At 36.2% G+C, this 19,327-nt stretch overlaps 1 protein-coding gene across 1 annotated transcript in view; it reads right to left on the bottom strand.

Annotated features, from left to right (window-relative positions):
• Nucleotides 1-19,327, bottom strand: part of CSTF3 (cleavage stimulation factor subunit 3) — a 74,524-nt gene that overhangs the window by 53,429 nt on the left and 1,768 nt on the right. Inside the window, exons 2-3 of the mRNA XM_025928032.2 lie at nucleotides 4,581-4,682; nucleotides 4,363-4,458 (exon numbers count right to left, since the gene is read on the bottom strand). Of these exons, the coding sequence (XP_025783817.1) occupies nucleotides 4,363-4,458; nucleotides 4,581-4,682 (198 nt within the window). The remainder of the gene's footprint in view (nucleotides 1-4,362; nucleotides 4,459-4,580; nucleotides 4,683-19,327) is intronic.

Genomic DNA, 19,327 nt, shown 5'->3' with positions numbered 1-19,327 from the left:
ATTACACGCAATGAAGTAGAATATGAAGAAGCTATCTTAAAAATCTGAGTCTTCGCAAAGGAAAAAGAGGACCATTATTTTTTTAATTTGTGTATCAGTGACTGCAAAGATTATAATTTTCCTTTATAAAGTGGAGAAATATAAATATACAGGCAATTAGGCTGACTAGTACAAGGTTTTGCTTGAAAATAAATCACTACATTTCACATAAAATACTAAATTATCTAAAGACAAAGAATAGAAAATAAGATTTTTTTAAAAAGAAATTTTATCTAAATTAGCTATGTCCTTTTGCAAAATAGTTTTATTATACAATGCCTGGGTGAAGAGAAAAGGCCTCAAGGAAAAAAAATGTATAGATCAAGTTAGTATCACTGACAAAACCTAAACATCTATGCTACAATAATGGAAGGAAATATGGACAGAATACGGTATTTCAGTAAAACCTGAAATAGAAGTTTACTACTTATAATAATAAACACACAAATATTTCCTTTGGTTTAAAAAATAGTATGTAATTATTCAAAGCACTTTTAGATATCTGATTACTCAGTTCTGTGTTTGCAAATCAGTCCTGTTTTTATACCCCTACACTACATTTATACATGCATTTAAGAAACTATAGATTAAAGAGCATGTTGCATTTTAGAGTACAATCTGAATAATCACACAGACATGGACCAACATTTATTACAAACAGGAAAAGAGCAGATCTATAAGAAAAGAGTACAGATGTTTTTAAAAAGAGACTGCAAGTTGAAGTATAGAAAAGAAATAATTTATATGATAATGCAATAATTTTATCTGCATTTAAAAAATCACATTGCTCAAAATATACAAAACATTATAACAACAGTAGTTTGAACTGCTACTTAGAGATATTAAAACAGTATCGACAGTGGAGAAGTTTATTTCAATTTAGGTCATTCATGTTCCATCCTGAGTTCACTTCCATTTTCCAAGAAGAAAGGTATTTTTTAAGAGTCATTTTTCCCAAGTAGAAAGGTTATTTTGAAAAACTGAAATGTATACCTTACAACCCATTTTAATAAGGATTCATGTTTTTAAAATCTTTTAAAATAAAAAGCCATCAATTCTCTATATACTTTTATTAAAGAATTACAGCTTTCACAGATAGCAAGATACATTGTTGCTATTACCAGCAGCATTACCTTCTTCATTTCTCCTTCAGCTACCAATAAAAACCATCATCCTTTTGTAGAAAAATTTCTTATGAATGTGGCCTAATTCAAAACAAATTACTCCTAACAGTAAAATATTGTAGCTTATGTGCTGTCACATTGATTACCTAGCTATATGAATAGCTACAGAAACCACAAAGGGAAAAACAACTTAAAGAATATGGCAAAACTATAAATTTTCTCAGTTTTGTGGTATTTAGTAACCCTTTTAACCACCCTAAAAAGTGGGTATTTGCAGAGCACTGAGGCTTTGACTGGGTATCCCACTTAACCTCTGGTGTTTCTATAGAATTAATATGTACAACACTCAAGTAATCTGGCTTAATTTTGAAATTATATAATTATAACAAATACACAGATATTGGTTCTAAGTGCCCTTTCATTAGAACAAGAGACTTTTATATCCAACAATTTCTATGCTTTAGCAAAAAATTAAAAGTGGGTAATGAATTAAGGATGATAGTTCAATAAAGCTCAAATTTTACACAAGTAGCTAGGTATTATAAATGCCACTGATATGAGAAAAGCTGATATACTTGCAAATACTGAAAATATCAGATTAGTGTCACTAACTCCTTTCCTAAAAATTATTTATATTATGCTCTCATTTGCAACTTATGTTTCAAATTTAAAAGCAAAAAAACAAAAACAAAAAACAAAAAAACCCCAAAACCAAAAAACTCGTTTTTGCTACTTGTTCTTAGTAGGACTTACAACTTTCTCTGGGGAAGCAAATTATCTGTTGTTATTAATGATGTATGTATTTTCATTAGAAAAGTACTAAATGTATTTGGACTCACACACATTGGTTTAACTGACCATAAATAAACAAAACATAATTTTCCCGCCATGAAGTACTGAGTTACAACAAATGTATTAAAAAAACTTTATTTTCTTGAGAGTGCATACAAAATGTTATGTAAACACTGTTAGTATTACCTTTAAAGACATTCTAATTATTACTTCAGATTTTAATGTATTATAAAGAGGTTATGTGTCTCCTCCAGAAATATTAAAGGCCACACTGGGTGAAATGACCAAAGAAAACTTTAGCCTCTTACAGGCTAAACAAAGTACAAAATGTGAAAATAAAAAAATAAAGAGCAAATCAGGAAAAGAGAAAAACACAGCTCCGGGTATGCATTTCTAAATCAGCAATTTTAACATTTTAATTCCTAAACCAAAAGTGTAAATTTTACAAAACACACATATATATATATATATATTCTTTACCATTTTTTCTCAAAAGATGTTTTATACATACATTCATATTTATGTGTGTGTATGTGTGTGAAATAACTGCAAATCTTACCAATTAAATAAATCGGGCAACTGCTAGCAGCTCTGAAATATTAAATGAAATGAGCCTATTATTTAGACAATTTCAGCCTTGAAAGAACATCTGGTCCGTCTTAGAATTCTTTTTTATAATGCATTTCGTATCTTTAGTTAGGAAATGGGAGAAACAGACTCATTCAGTTCCTACAGAATGGAGTATCTGCCAGTTTCAGTTTAACTTATAATAAAATGCACAAATACCTGAATATTTGAGAACTTTCTAAAACTAAAGTACTACTTCATTATATAAAAACTACTATGCATCAATTATGTTCATGTCTGATGAGTTTGCATATAAGTTAATGTGTTTGTAAAATCAAACCGGAATGTAGACCAAGTACAGGTGATCCAAGGTTCCTTGATTTAATGAGTATTACAAAGCAGCACTGGGTTCAGCACACTTCAGACAGGCCTATTCACTCACCTGGTGAATTCCATGTCAGTCTACTCTGATGATTAAATATATTAAGGAAAGAAATGGTCCCAAAGGGTAACTGATGAAACCTTAAAGTCTTGGGCCAAAACCACAACCAAACTCCATGTAAGGTACAATCTCTCTCACACATACAAACACACATACCACATACACAACCACACACAAAAAATTTAATACACACACACAATGTTCCTGTTATTGTCCAGTAATCTCCCCTCACCCCAAAGTAATATACTATAAACCATAGCACAAATACAGTAAGTACACTGTAGCCTCAATTTAAACTGGCTATTGGTTGGGTCCATTATGAGGAACACATCACAGGTGACACTGTGTCGTGTTAAATTCTGTTTAGTACTGCTGATGACTAAAGCCCTTTAAACTGGTCCAAAACAGACCCATAGATCATCAAATTTCAGTTATCATGGAGAATGTTAAGATGAGGCTGCAGTGTATTTGATTATGTTGAGAATTTATAACATTCAAAATAAGAATACTTCTTAGTATTATAAATTATAAAAAGAAATGGATAGAATTTTCAGCATAATGTGGATATCAATTATTCCCATCTCACCCCTTCCATCCCATTAATTTATAATCTGAAAGATGATTACTTGGTGCTATTGTTATCGATACATTAATGCTTTATTATCATCTTGACTGCTAACCTCAGTTGTCAAAAATGAACATTTCCCTTCTAATCATAATCAAGAATGAGGCCCTTACTCTTTAAAATAAACGTGCCTGACTTAAAATTTCAAGACAGTTAGAAAGCAAGGAAAAAAAAAAATCAAAGTATCACTGGGTGAATTATGATTACACAAATTTGAATCACATTAGCTTATTCCCAAATAATGGAAACTTTATCCCCTTAAAAAACTTTAAATTACTGAAGTGCTTACATTTATTGACAAACCATGCATTTTCACAAAATTAAAACCTGAAACAATTTTTCACCTACATGTTTCACCACTCAATATACCCTATAAAACTAAGTTAACATTTCCATATTTTCTCATAGTACCATTCATATTAGTTTGTAAGTAGGAATAAAAAGAAAAATGAGTTCTAAATAAATGACACAGGAGGCAATAAATTGACACATGACAAGTAAATAAAAGGCTAAAGCACTCCAATACCATTGAAACTGTTTTAATGTTGTTGCAACTCCAAAATGCAACAATCATCAGCTTGTAAAGACCCAAATTTCAAAAATTCACTTTAATTACTCCTTCATACCTATTTTACAAAATAAAGGCAAGAGACATTTAAATCCTCCTTGTCCTAGTTGTGCTATCTATGTTCCTAACTTGTTTTCTATCACACTAGTGTATGCTGCAATTCCCATCAGATGCTATATAAGAAAAAATAAAATAAAATATTAACCTCTGCTTCAATGTATAGTTTCCAGAATCTGCCAGAACTGGGGAACTGGGCAACAAGGCGTTCATAAGTCTTCCGTGCTTTGTCTATAGGTTGATTCTAAAATTGAAAACCAATAAACAGCATTTACAATGTTAGGATTATGAAAATATTATTTACTGCAGAACCAAGTAGTGTGATTGGACCCATAGAGAAGGAAATGTAATCCTATATCACTAAACCTGTGCCTCTCGAATGAGAATGCTCCAAGCGTCAAGGTCATATGGATTCTCTTCTAATTTCTTTTCAGCTTTCTTCACCTTCTCTGGGACATACTCAGCTGCCTGGGGGAAAGAAAAATAAGAAACTGATGTTACTGTTTTAAAAATTTCATGCCTAAATTAATCCAAGCACAAGATTATCAGTCTCTAATATAAAAGCATAAAAATGTCCTCTTACAAAAGAGGCCTGCATTTTCTATAATCTATATTATGCTATCATAAATCACCTGCATAAAAACAAAATCTAATGATCACATACTTTTAAAAAACATTTTAAAATTTAAACCCATTTTTCACATTAAATATTACAGAGCAGCCGTTCTCACTCTGTGGTCTAAAAAACATTTTAAAATTTAAACCCATTTTTCACATCAAATATTACACAGCAGCCATTCTCAAACTCTGTGGTCTTAAGACGGACCCCTTTTATACTCTTAAAAATTACTTGGTATGCCAAAGAACATTTCGTTTATGTGATTATTTCAATATTTACTATATTAGAAATTAAAATGGAAAAATGTTAAATATTTATTCACGTACAAATAATAAAATTATTTGCATGTTAACAAATACTTTTTTTTTTTTTTAATTTTTTTTTTCAACGTTTATTTATTTTTGGGACAGAGAGAGACAGAGCATGAACGGGCGAGGGGCAGAGAGAGAGGGAGACACAGAATCGGAAACAGGCTCCAGGCTCTGAGCCATCAGCCCAGAGCCCGACGCGGGGCTCGAACTCACGGACCGTGAGATCGTGACCTGGTTGAAGTCGGATGCTTAACCGACTGCGCCACCCAGGCGCCCCAACAAATACTTTTAAGAAAAATAAATTTAAAAATTCAGTAATACCCTTGTATTATGTATTTGCAAATCTACTTAATGTCCAATTGTTTTAAATGTAGCTGGATTTTTATATCTGCTTCTGCATTCTATCTGTTGTGATAGCACATGTAAAAATTCCACTGTACTCTCATGAGAGATTAAGAGTGATAGGGCAAAAATGTCTTAGATTTATTATGAAACAGTACAAACTCACAGAATGAACCTCTGAAAGTCTTAGGAATCCCTGGGGTCTGTGGACCAACTTTGAGAAACACTGCTATAGAGCATTCATCCTGAGCCACAAAAAGGAAAAGCATGAAATGACATGGAAATTTTATTTTTTTAGTTGAGAGAGAGACAGAGACAGAGAGCCGGAAGGGCGGAGCAGGGGAGGGAGAAGGAGAGAGGGAGAAAGAGAATCTTAAGCAGGCTCCACATTCAGCATGGAGCCTGATACAAGGCTCAATACATGCCCCTGGGATCACGATGTGAGTCAAAATCAAGGCGCAGGCATTCAACCAAGTGAGTCACCCAGGTGCCCCTGGAAATTTTATTTTGATGTAAAGATTTTAAAAACAGGACTCACAAATGATTTATACAGCATCACTAAAACTATAAAAGAAACTTGCAATAAGAGATTTATAAGACTGTACTAAAATGTCTAGTGGTCATGTGTGGGTGATAGGTGGTAGTTTTATTTTTATTATAGAAATATAATCTTAAAAAAATTAATGCCTAAAATAGTAGCTAGCACCTGAAGCAAAAATACAACTACTTCTCAAATTGTTGTTCAGAATACTACTATGTACCACAAAAAGAAACTGATATTCAAATAAGTCAGATACATGTTAACCTATAAAAGTTTTGTCTTTTTGCAGGACTTCTTGAAATCTGTAATATGGCAAAACACAATAATGTTCGAGATAGACAGGGAAACACTGCCGCTAAGAGCTTTCTTTTTTCCTTTCTTCAGTGGCAATTAATATCTCATAGAAAATTACTGTCAAAACTCCAGTTGGGAAAAAACACTTTAAATTATGAGTTTAGAAAACAAAATTACCAAGGAGAAATAATACTCTCTTCTTTGGAATAAATTATTTAGAAAGAAAAACATGTTTTAAAAGATTAATGTAAATTTATATCAAAATTATGATGTTTTACTAATATACAAGAGCTTCATAGGCAGGCCAGCTTAAGAAGCTAAAACTGGAAAAATTTAATGAAGAGGACTACTGGCTCCAACCATGTTATAACACAAAATGACAAGGCAAGTTTGGTAATGGTGACAAACCAATCACTGGTTCAAGATGATTAAGAAAGAGAATGATATATGGAAAATGAACAAACAAAGGTGATATTTTAAATCAGAATGGTAGATTATTTAATGTACAGTGTTAGAATAACTGCAGTCAACTTTATCAAAATAAAGTTGAATTACTATTTTATCCTTTCTACCAAAGTAAATTTCAGATAGATCAAAGATTTAAACACAACAAAAAAAGAACTAGAGGAAAAAATAACTGAAATGTATCTGTGCATAGAAAAAACTTCCGGGGCGCCTGGGTGGCTCAGTCAGTTGAGCGTCCGACTTCGGCTCAGATCATGATCTCGGATCATGATTCAGATCAAGATTCAGATCTTCTTGAATCTCTTGAGGTTGAGCCCCACATGGGGCTATGTGCTGACAGCTCAGAGCCTAGAGCCTGCTGCGGATTCTGTGTCTCCCTCTCCCTCTGCCCCTCCCCTGCTCATGCTCACTCGCACGCGCGCGCTCTCTCTCTCTCTCTCTCTCTCTCTCTCTCAAAAATGAATGTTAAAAAAAAAGAAAAAGCTTTTTAGAAGCCTTTGAAGAGTAAACTTAATTCAGTGTAAATTTGTGCATGAAAAAGTATTACAAAGTCAAAAGACTAACCTAAAAAACATCCCAACTTATTTGGCATAGTACTAAATTTATTAACGTACAGTCAATAAAAGACCAGCAGCTCAGAAAGAAAATGGGCAAAGTACTGAAACAGTTCCCAGAAAAAGAAGTTAACAATGACCTTTAAACACTCAAAAGAAATACCAATGTAAACCGTAAGACAGAGACCAAAGTGTTTTACAATCAACATTGCACTGGCAAGGGTATATAAAAACAGACATTCTCACATTGTTGGCAGGGGCAAGTAATCTGATCAAAATTTAACATGAATGTCTGACCCTGAATTCCACTCCTGGCAACTTCTACTGCACACATGCCCAAAGATGTGTACTAAATAAAGAGTCAAGTACTTGGCTGTTTGCTGTTACATAAAACTAGAAGTAATTTAAATAATCATGTATACAACAACTGGCTAAATATAGGAATTTGCAGTCACTAAAAAGAACAGAGCAAGACAAGTCTATAGATAGTAACATGGAACTATTACCATAATACTGCGTCAAAAAAAATTGGAGGTGAGCTGGGGAGAGACAGACACACACTTACTTTACAATGTATATACTCTTCTACTGTTTAAATTTTTACTATTCACCTTAAAAGTATTTGCTCAGTGCTTAATATGTGCCACACATTGTTGACAGGACACTTGAGATACAACAAATAAAGACTTTTACTTTCAAAGGATTTATTTACTTCTTGAAAAAAAATTAAAAAACTATCTTAAAAGAAAACTAGGAGTGGGGCACCTGGGTGACTCAGTTAAGCGGCTAGGCTAACTCTTGATTTCAGCTTGCTTCAGGCTATGCGCTGACAGAGGGAGCCTGCTTGGGATTCTCTCTCTCTCTACCCCTCCCCCACTCACATGGACTCACTCTCTCAAAATAAATAAACGTAAAAATAAAAGAAAACTAGGATCTTAGTTTGGAAGATACCAACTATAATAAAGTGTTAATGATAAAGTAAGAAGTAAATCTGATACAAGTACTTTATTTTTTTTTTTTTTTAATTTTTTTTCAACGTTTTTATTTATTTTTGGGACAGAGAGAGACAGAGCATGAACGGGGGAGGGGCAGAGAGAGAGGGAGACACAGAATCGGAAACAGGCTCCAGGCTCCGAGCCATCAGCCCAGAGCCTGACGCGGGGCTCGAACTCACGGACTGCAAGATCGTGACCTGGCTGAAGTCGGACGCTTAACCGACTGCGCCACCCAGGCGCCCCAAATACAAGTACTTTAAATCAGCAAGTAAAAAACAACTAACCAATACCAGTTTTAGTTAAATCAACACTAACAATTAGGGTTTCAAAGCAATCTGATGGGAAGGCAAATCATGATCTGAAAATTAACCAACCAAATTAGATAATGTATATCACAATCTGTAAAACAGCAGAGAAAACTCAGGAAACAGTGTCTAATACTCAACCACCAAAATTGCAGCAAAAAGCATAAATGTCTCCCTGCTAAATAAAACAAGCCATTCCCTTAGTGATCCTCAACCCTGGCAGCACATTAGAACCACCTGGGTGAAAGAGGATTTTAAAAAGATGCTCAAGCCCCACTATCTAGATCAATTAAATCAGAATCCCTAGGAACTGGCCTGGACCATCACTACTTTTATTTTACTTAAAAAAATTTTTTTAATCACTAATTTAAAAAAATTCCCCAGATGGTTCTAATGTGCAGTCTCAGTTGAAACCACAGCTCTCTGAGGGTTTCATAACCCTTTGTAGTACCCCAGAACTTTCTTACAGTCTAGTGAAGCCTGTGGGCTCTTTCTCATAAGTGTTCTCCCCCCCCCGCCCAAAGTAGGTACTACACCCAACATGGGGCTTGAATGCACAACATCAGAAGTTGTTTCCTCTACAGACTGAGCCAGCCAGGCGCCCCTCTAAGAATAATGTTCTTAAATACACAAAATAAACAGATACCTCAAAGGAAACCAACTACATTGAAATATAATTACTGAAATATTTTTAAACAAAGTTTTACACAATAACAGACACAACACATTAAATAAGATCTAGCAGTCAGTCTAATGATAAGGGCAACAATATTTGGAATATTTATGTCCAATTACAGCTGTTGCTAACACTGCTAATGTAAAGGCATCTTGCCTACATTCATAAGGAAAGGCTCAATTTCAGTTAGACATTAGTAAAAACAAAGAGTTTTCCATACAACTTCATAGAATCCCTACAATTCTATCCAGACACCTGGGGGATGGGGTTACAATGGACTAAGAACCGATGCAAATGATGTTGGAGATCAGATGTAAAAAAGTTTTTGAGCATCTACAATGTAAAGCATTCATTAATCATTCTTTGTTAAGTAATAACCCCATTTCATAACAAGAAATATAAACTACATGAATCTACCCAAAGTCTAGTTAGAATCTGACAGAACCATAGCTCAGCTCTTTTCAGACTCTGTTACACCCCTAAATATTTTCCTCTTGCCAAGGATGCAGTTAAATGTTCATAAAATAATTTACATAGATAATTCTCAATCAACTATATTAATTAACAAGAAAGCTACCGAAAATAGCCAAGAATATAGTCTAGTAGTTTTGCGCAAAGGATAGCGCATTGGACTTCTAGTACTTTGGGCCACATTTAATTCCTACAATAAAAAGTCATTCATCATCATGAACCAGTTAGTTGGCCAATGGCACAATATTTTTGTTCTCTGGCCTGGGCATATTTCCATACGGCAAAGGAAAATTGAACAGTTTTCTACTATCCACAAGAAGACTCGACCTCCACAAGGAATGGAATTGTGTTACTATTTCCTAAATCTTTTGCCCAAAGGAATAGGTCACTTTAAGAAAACTTAGGACAAGTTTCCAGTGCTCACTTGTAATGGAATGAGTTCAGAACTCAGCTTGCTTAGTGTAGCAAAAGAACAGGTGTCCCATAGTTACATGGCCCCAAAATTTATTACTATAAGAAACTCTATTACAAATCCAGCTTTTGCCTTTGGAATAAACTACAATCCCATTACCATTCTTTAAGAATGTTAATGGGCAGTGGGATGGAACCCCAATAAGCAGAACAAAAGATGGACTAGTTCCCAAGGCATGCACATTACCAATGATACCAGAACTTTGAGAACTCCTTTGATTTGCAAAATTTTAAAAATCAGAAAAATTACACAATTATATGGAGTATACGGAGATACATACCAACACATACTATTTCAAATGGGTACAAAACCCAGAAAAATTATGAACTAGATGATATATTTTTTTGTATAGGGACAAGATGTTACTCAAGAACTGTCTCTAGCATCTGTTCTATGAACTGTTTTTCTAGTAGTAGCATACTGCTAAAATTAACAACTTATTTTCTTTGGTTAAAACAGTAACCAATTTACAACTGGCTAAAAGTCTGAAGGCAGGGTAAATCCATTATGTGTTCAATCTTAAAATTTTCTTTAATAATGGCTTTTTGGAGACATAATCATATATAATTCACTCATTTAATGTATACAATTCACAATAAGTTTTTAAAAACATTTTATCACCCAACAAGAACCATACCCATTAGTCATTACAATTTCCCAATCCCCTAGTCCTAAGCAACCACCAAACTATTTTCAGTCTCCATAAATGTGCGTGTATTTCATGTGAATGAGATTACATAACGTGTTTCTGACTTGCATTTTGAGTGTTTTCAAAGTTCGTGTTTTATCACGTATCAGTACTTTCCTCTCTAATGCCAAATATTTCATTGTATGGATAATCCCACATTCTGTTTATCAGTGATGGCCATCTGGATTGTTTCCAATTAAAAAAAATTATTTTGCGGGGGCACCTGGGTGGTTCAATCGGTTAAGCATCTGATTCAGCTCAGGTCATGATCTTGCGGTTTGTGCATTCGAGCCCTGTTTCGGGCTCTGTGCTGACTGCTCAGAGCTTGGAGCCTGCTTTGAATTCTGTCTCCCTCTCTCTCTACCCCTTCCCCCATTCGTTTTCTCTCTCTCTCAAAAGTAAATAAACATTTAAAAAAATTAATATGGAAGGATTTTTTTAGGTTTATTTATTTTGAAAGAGCCCGTATGAGTGAAGGGCAGAGAGGAGAGAGAATCCCAAGCAGGTTCTGCACTGACAGCAGGGTTCAATCCCATGAACCATTAGATCATGACCTGAACCAAAACCAAGGGTAGGACACTTTACCAACTGAGCCACCCAGGTGCCCCGGATTGTTTCCAATTTTGAGTAGAGTTCATTTGGTGTTTTGTTATTCTTAGACATACATGTATATACGCGCGCGCGCGCGCGCACACACACACACACACACTCTCTCTCTCTCTCCTACAGGTAATATTGTTAGGTTATATGGGAATTCTATTTTTAACATTTTGAAGAACTGTCAGACTGTTTTCCAAAGTGACTGAACCATTTTACATTCCCACCAACAGTGTATGAGGGTTCCAATTTCTCCACAACCTCACCAACAGTTGTCTTTTGATGATTATAACCATCCTACTGGGTATGAAGTGGTAACTCATGGTGGTTTTGATATACATTTCTCTGATGGTGAACCAAGTTCAGCATTTTTTGATGTTCTTATTGCCCATTTGCCTTATCGGCCTACCCAGATTCTTTGCCCATTTTTAACTGGGCTATCTTTTTATTGTTGAATTTCAAAAGTCTTTTATATATTATAGCTACAAATCCCTTATTAGATACCAGATTTACAAAAATGTTCTCCTGTTAGGTGAGTGTTTTCACTTTCCATGCTTAACCTTTTGTTTGTCATGTGAAGCTAACCCAGAGAAAGAGAACTTGACAAGACACCATGCACTTTCAATGGTCCTCAAACTTTTTGTAAAGCCTTAGTTTGCATTCTTAAAAATCGAAGATCCAAAGAAAAAATTTTTACGTGTGGGTTATATCAATATTATCATTAAAAATTAAAATGGAAAAAATTTGTTAATTCACTTTAAAATAAAACAATTTTATTTAAAAATATTTTCCAAAACAAAAAAATAATTAGTGGAAATAATGGCAGTTTTATGTTTTTGTGATTCTTTAATGTCTGGCTGAATAGAAGACATTATCTGCTTCAGCTTTCAGTCTATTGCAATATATTGTTTTGGATGAAATATGACTATGTAACTACAGTTATGAAGTACATGACTACGTATGTAGTTGGAAAAGGGAAAAGCACTTTTAATACCATTTTCGAATCATTGGTAGTCTCTGAGAAACTAAATTAAGCTTTACTAAAACTGCAAACCAGTTTCTATATGGCAGCTTAACTAATTAAGGAGGTTGGATAATTGGGGATGGAAGGGGGGGAAATGACAAACACGATTAACGGTTGAAAAGAATAAAGTAATCTAATTTCTTCCTTCCATTCCCACCAGGGAAGTAGAAATATAACTTTCACAGGGGAAAAAAAGGGAAGGGGGGATAGGTCTCCTTCAAATAGCTATTTTCATGGTAAATAGGAAGGGTGTTATGCTAGAGGTCATACCAACATTCAATTAAAATGCAGACCAATGAAAATTTAATCCAACTGATAATTATCATAAGTACGGGGAGAAGGTGGTAAAATTAAAAAGATTTAAACCTATATAAATATCTCTTGACCATGACCAACAGAAGTAGAGGATGAGTCTCAAATACAGTTCTGTAATGAGTATTTTCCACTAATAAGGGTAATGGCTAAATACAGTAGAGGGAGGAAAATTTTTGTAAAATAGTATCAAAAGCCTAACCATCCTCAAATAATCTGCAATATTTTTCTCCACTTATTTTATCAAGAGTGTACTGGGGCGCCTGGGTGGCTCAGTGGGTTAAGTGTCTGACTTCAGCTCAGGTCACGGTCTCGCGGTTCATGAGTTCAAGCCCCACGTCAGGCTCTGGGCTGATGGCTCAGAGCCTGGAGCCTGCTTCGGATTCTGTGTCTCCCTCTTTTTCTGCCCTTCCCCCATTCATGTTCTGTCTCTCTCTGTCTCAAAAATAAATAAACGTTAAAAAAAATTTTTTTATTTTATCAAGAGTGTATTCAAAAACAACTTTTAAGGGGCGCCTGGGTGGCTCAGTCGGTTAAGCGTCCGACTTCGGCTCAGGTCATGATCTCACAGTCTGTGGGTTCGAGCCCCGCATCGGGCTCCGTGCTGACAGTTCAGAGCCTGGAGCCTGTTGTCAGATTCTGTGTCTCCCTTTCTCTGACCCTCCCTGTTCATGCTCTCTCTCTCTGTCTCAAAAATAAATAAATGTTAAAAAAATTTTAAAAACAAAACAAAACAAAAAAACCCACAACTTTTAAGGTTCAGGTATCTTTAACCCATAAGTGGTTTGCAAACTTTCATTTACATAAAAATCACCTGTGGTACTTGTTTCAAATGAAGATTCTCAGCCTCACTAACATAATCTGTTATACTAAGTCTGAAATTGGGGTGTAGGTACCTATACTTGAATAAAGCACCTAAGTAATTATGATTCAATAGACCATGAACTCCGTTTGGAGAAATACTATCTAATCTACGTGTCCTGTAATACATTTTTCGAAATGTTGTTTCCTTAAAAATAAAGTGGCATTTAGGGCGCCTGGGTGGCTCGGTCGGTTAAGCATCCGACTTCGGCTCAGGTCATGATCTCACGGTCTGTGAGTTCGAGCCCCGCGTCGGGCTCTGTGCTGACAGCTCAGAGTCTGGAGCCTGTTTCGGATTCTGTGTCTCCCTCTCTCTCTGCCCCTCCCCTGTTCATGCTCTGTCTCTCTCTGTCTCAAAAATAAATAAACGTTAAAAAATAAAAAATAAAAAAAAAATAAAAAAAAAAATAAAGTGGCATCAGACCTAAGTCATTCCATTTTTTTCCTAAAACATAATAAAGCTGCATGGACTATACTATCTATATGAAGTCTTAATTCTCCCTTGGCAGTTAAACTTTATTTATAATTAAAAATAGACTAGAGTAATCCTTTGCAAGACTACCTGCAAGTAGTAACCAAGAAGATTCATATGCCTAGACAATGAAGCAGTTTATGTGACAGGTGATGTTAGGACTGAATGCCAGCTTAGTCCTGTGTGCCTTTACCAGTGCAATGGAACTCTACCAGATTTTTGGTATCCTGCATATAATCCCTTCAATCCTTCCAAAGACTAAAAATCTAAGAAACATGTAAACAATTCAAAACTTAAGAAAAAGTAGGCTAAAGATTATTGGCCCAAATGACACATATCACATTTCCTTATTAAATTTGCTTATTCATTCCCTAGGAAACAGATGCAAACTACAAATAAAAAATTGAGTCTTTTAGAATTTAAAAAAATGTAGCTTTAGACCAAATGTAGCCAAGATATTAATTCTCTAGATTAAGTAAAATGTTAGAAAAACATCAATTAAGAAATGGTTTTGTCCTTCTGGCTTTAAGTATTTACTGATTATAAGCTATCCACTAATCTAAAAATTTACTAACTCAAATTCCCCTTCCTTTTTTTAAAAATACATTTTAAAGAGAAAGAGAGAGAGAGAGTGCATGCGCTAGAGTGTAGGAGACTGACAGAGGGAGAGACAGAGAGAGAGAGAGAGGGAGAGAGAGAGGGAGAGAGAGAGGGAGAGAGGGGGAGGGGGAGGGGGGGAGGGGAGGGGAGGGGAGGGGGGGAGGGGGAGGGGGAGGGGGAGGGGGAGGGGGAGGGGGAGGGGGAGGGAGAGGGAGAGGGAGAGGGAGAGGGAGAGGGAGGAGAGGGAGAGGGAGAGGGAGGAGAGGGAGAGGGAGAGGGAGGAGAGGGAGAGGGAGAGGGAGGAGAGGGAGAGGGAGAGGGAGGAGAGGGAGAGGGAGAGGGAGGAGAGGGAGAGGGAGAGGGAGGAGAGGGAGAGGGAGAGGGAGGAGAGGGAGAGGGAGAGGGAGGAGAGGGAGAGGGAGAGGGAGAGGGAGGAGAGGGAGAGGGAGAGGGAGGAGAGGGAGAGGGAGAGGGAGGAGAGGGAGAGGGAGAGGGAGGAGAGGGAGAGGGAGAGGGAGGAGAGGGAGAGGGAGAGGGAGGAGAGGGAGAGGGAGGAGAGGGAGAGAGAGAATCTCAAGCAGGCACCACGCACAGCATGGAGCCCAATGAATGCAGGGCTCAATTCGACAGACCCTGGGATCATGACCTGAGATGAAATCAAGAGTTGGATGCCCAATTGACTGAGCCACCCAGGCGCCCCAAATCTCTTTTTACATCAATTCTCACACCATTACCAACTGTCCAACAAAACAAAAAGACTCAAATTCACAGCAAGGTCTTGGCTAAAGAGAAATAAAGATTTAGAGACAATGGTAGAAAAGCTCAAAACTAAGAATTGTGTTTGGCAATGGTCCACTTAATAGGTACAAACATCTGAACACAGATTTTGCAACTCTGGGAAGTCTATCTGGGATGTAAACTATACTCCCCGAAATGCCTATATTCTTAATGTTGAAGGAATGCAATCTTTCTTAACACAGCACCTTTCTGTTGTACTTCTAAAGAAAACCAATACTTCCGTAAATACAGATCTATCTCACTTAGGAACAATGACTGCCAACTATAGATAGTATTCTACACAGTCGAAATATTAACAATAAAGACGAACTCAATTTTAGCTGCCCAAACTGTTATACTAAGTAACACAACACAAGGGAGGAAAGTAAGAAAGACTATTACAGAAAGACTGTTAAAAACAGAAAAGAATAACTGGGCCCAAGAACACATCGTCTAATACACATACCTGGCCTTTCCCCCTCCCTATTCCTAACTGCCGCCCACATCCACTTTGACTTTGAAATTGTCCTGGTGCTATCATTACCTTTTAACCACTGGTAAGTATTAATGGTACTCAGCAAAGCCCTAAACAAGGTTTCAGGCTTCAACACTTGTATATATTTCATCTTTCTTCCTTCATTAATAAAGCAAAACAAGGATTAATCTTTTTAATTACTACTGGTAATTATGCTTCTTCAAGTCATGCAATTTTTCCAAAGTGAGGATCATTTTGTTTATATAATAGGCCTTTCTAATTCTAGGTAGGTTATAGATTGTTTTAAAAGTGAAGTCTTATTTCTATTTTTTTTTTTAACGTTTATTTTTGAGAGACAGAGCGCAAGTGGGAGACACAGAATCTGAAGCAGGCTCCTGGCTCTGAGCAGTCAGCAAAGACCCCAACGTGGGGCTCAAACTCACTGTGAGAGATCACGACCTGAGCCAAAGTCAGACACTTAACCCACTGAGCCACACAGGTGCCTCGTGTCTTATTTCTAAAAGACGAGTGTAGAAACAGAATTTTAAGGATTTAAAGGTTCATATGAATTGGCCTGGCTGAGAACATCTCTCTCCATCCTCTTATCTAACAAAACTTTAGGAACCACCACTTTTACACCCAAAATATTTTACTCTGTATTATTCGTCCATCTGTCCTCCCAAGATTAAACTCTTTGAGAATTTGTACTGTATTGCAGAGCCTAACTGCAAAATTCATCCATTCATTTATCAAACACCTTTAAATATCAAAGAGAATTTCCTAGATTCCTAGATGCAAGGATGAATAAATAAGGCCACCCCTTCAACTCAGGCCTAAACCCAGTGGAGGAACTCTAAACAATAGCTAAATGCTGTAAGGGTAGTGCACAAAGTAAAATGAAGCTAAGAATGAGATAAAAAACTGAACCAAGCAGTGAAAAAAAACATATGAAGACAAAAAAAGAGCCATAATTCCACACAGGAACTAGATGTGTTTTCATTAGGGAAGGGGGGGGGGGTTACAAACAAAGTTTTGTCACCACGGAACTGGCAAAAAACGGTAATCAAGAATACCCATGAAAACTGCTAAGGTGGGGCGCCTGGGTGGCGCGGTCGGTTAAGCGTCCGACTTCAGCCAGGTCACGATCTCGAGGTCCATGAGTTCGAGCCCCGCGTCAGGCTCTGGGCTGATGGCTCGGAGCCTGGAGCCTGTTTCCGATTCTGTGTCTCCCTCTCTCTCTGCCCCTCCCCCGTTCATGCTCTGTCTCTCTCTCTGTCCCAAAAATAAATAAACGTTGAAAAAAAAAATTAAAAAAAAAAAGAAAACTGCTAAGGTAATTTAAATAGCTCTCTATATGCAAAATGGAACTTTCTCACAAGAGTTAAAAAAAAAAAAAAAAAAAACCAGAAACAAAAACCAATAAACCTTAGCAGCGATTTTGCTTGTCTACAGTCATTTTCCTCTATCAAAGGGAAATCTAGAGATTCAGTACCAAGAAAGAAATGACCATGCATAGTTTTGAATAACTAAGGTATCAGGTTTATTCAAAAGAACTTTTTTTTGTGCTTCAATGCTAAAAGGGTAAAAGAAATCTACACCTCCTATCTTGCCAGATTCTTTGTCCATCACATCTCTTGGCATCTTTCTAAAGCAGATGCACAATTCAGAGTGGCTTTGATTTTTTTCTTACTAGTCTTCAGCTTTGTTTGGTCTCTTTTTCTTGTCTATCATTTTAGGTACTCTCTTTTCCTATAAATATTCACTGACCAGTTAAAAGGTTACTGAAGAACACAACATCAACCCACAAATTACTAATTGCAAAGGGGAAAATAATCTTTCACAAGGAAGAAACCCAGCAGTCATCACCCTACCTAAAGCAAACTAGTTGATTTGTATTGTCAACCAGGTCACTATTGAAGGTATCATTTAATTACCACTTCAGTTAAAGTTGAATAGTACAATCTCTGGGATTTGCCTGAAAGCAATGAGGATGGGGAGAGTAAGTGAAAGTATGGGGGGAAAAAAGATTAAGTCATCAGTTACAGCTCTACGATAGAAACATCATTTGTTACACTATTTTTTTGCATGTTTGAAATGTTATCATTACAAACTTAAAGAAAAGATAGTATGTGTTCTAGGTTGATGAAAGAAAGATACAGGAGCCACCATAAAGGTTGGGACAAGTTGAGCATCAAAAAGAAAAATAGCTATCGCTTATTTTTTTCTTTTAATATTTATTTTGAGAGAGAGAGACAGACAGAGACAGAAATGGTGCATGTGAGGCAAAGGCAGAGAGAGGGAGACTGAGGATCTGAAGCAGGCTCTGCGCTAACAGCAGCAAGCCTGTTGTGGGGCTCGAACTCATGAACCACAAGGTCATGACCTGAGCCAGATACTTAACCCAATGAGCCACCCAGCTGCCTCACTGCTTAACACAGTAGATACAGAGAAACCCATGAATCCATAGTGATCTCTTTTATAAAGAAAAACAAAGAAATTTCTTCTCTACAGAAAAGTATGAGCCAGTCAGTAAAGACATAAGAGAATTTTCAAAACACCATTTGCCACCTCCAATATAATAACTGATTTATTCAAGAATTATCAATCGATGACAAATAATAACTAGTTAAAAGGTTACTGAGGAACACAATAGCAACCCACAGATTACTAACTGCAAAGGGGAAAATAATTCTTCACAATGAAGAAAGCCAACAGTCATCACCCTATCCAAATAAACCTATCCATCACTAATAGTGGAACAACCTAGCATGAAGTGCTTTCTAACATAACACTCTAAGTTACTCTACCCAAAAATATTTAACCCAAATATTACCAAAGCTCTCAGTTTAGACCTAACCACACACAGTTTTCAGGAAATAACACAAGATGAAGGGAAAAGTTAAACAACACACACAAAAATCAAATCAACTCAGAAAATTAGAAGTTTTACTAGAAAATTGTCCTGGGTTCCTCAAACAATAACCCTGGGGAGAAAAATGGGGGAGACTATTCAAGAGACGTTAACTAAATGATGCCTGTAAATCCAGATAGATTCTGCCTTAAAAAAAAGGAAAAGAAACCCTACGAAACATATTCTTGGGACAACTGGGGAAATTTGAACACGGACTGGGCTTTAGAAATGATAGTATTACTATTAATTTTCTTAGGTGAGAAAATGGTATGGTTGTTAAATAACTGCATCAATGTCCTTATAAAAAGAATGCTGAAATATATGAGGCTGAAATATGTGTTGGCTTACTTT

Source organism: Puma concolor, chromosome D1 (genome assembly GCF_028749965.1).
Source record: "Puma concolor isolate L17-30 chromosome D1, mPumCon1.1.hap2, whole genome shotgun sequence".
In the NCBI taxonomy this organism is placed as follows: domain Eukaryota; kingdom Metazoa; phylum Chordata; class Mammalia; order Carnivora; family Felidae; genus Puma; species Puma concolor.
Note: the sequence above shows the minus strand (reverse complement) of the source record. Positions and strands in the feature narration are given on the sequence as shown.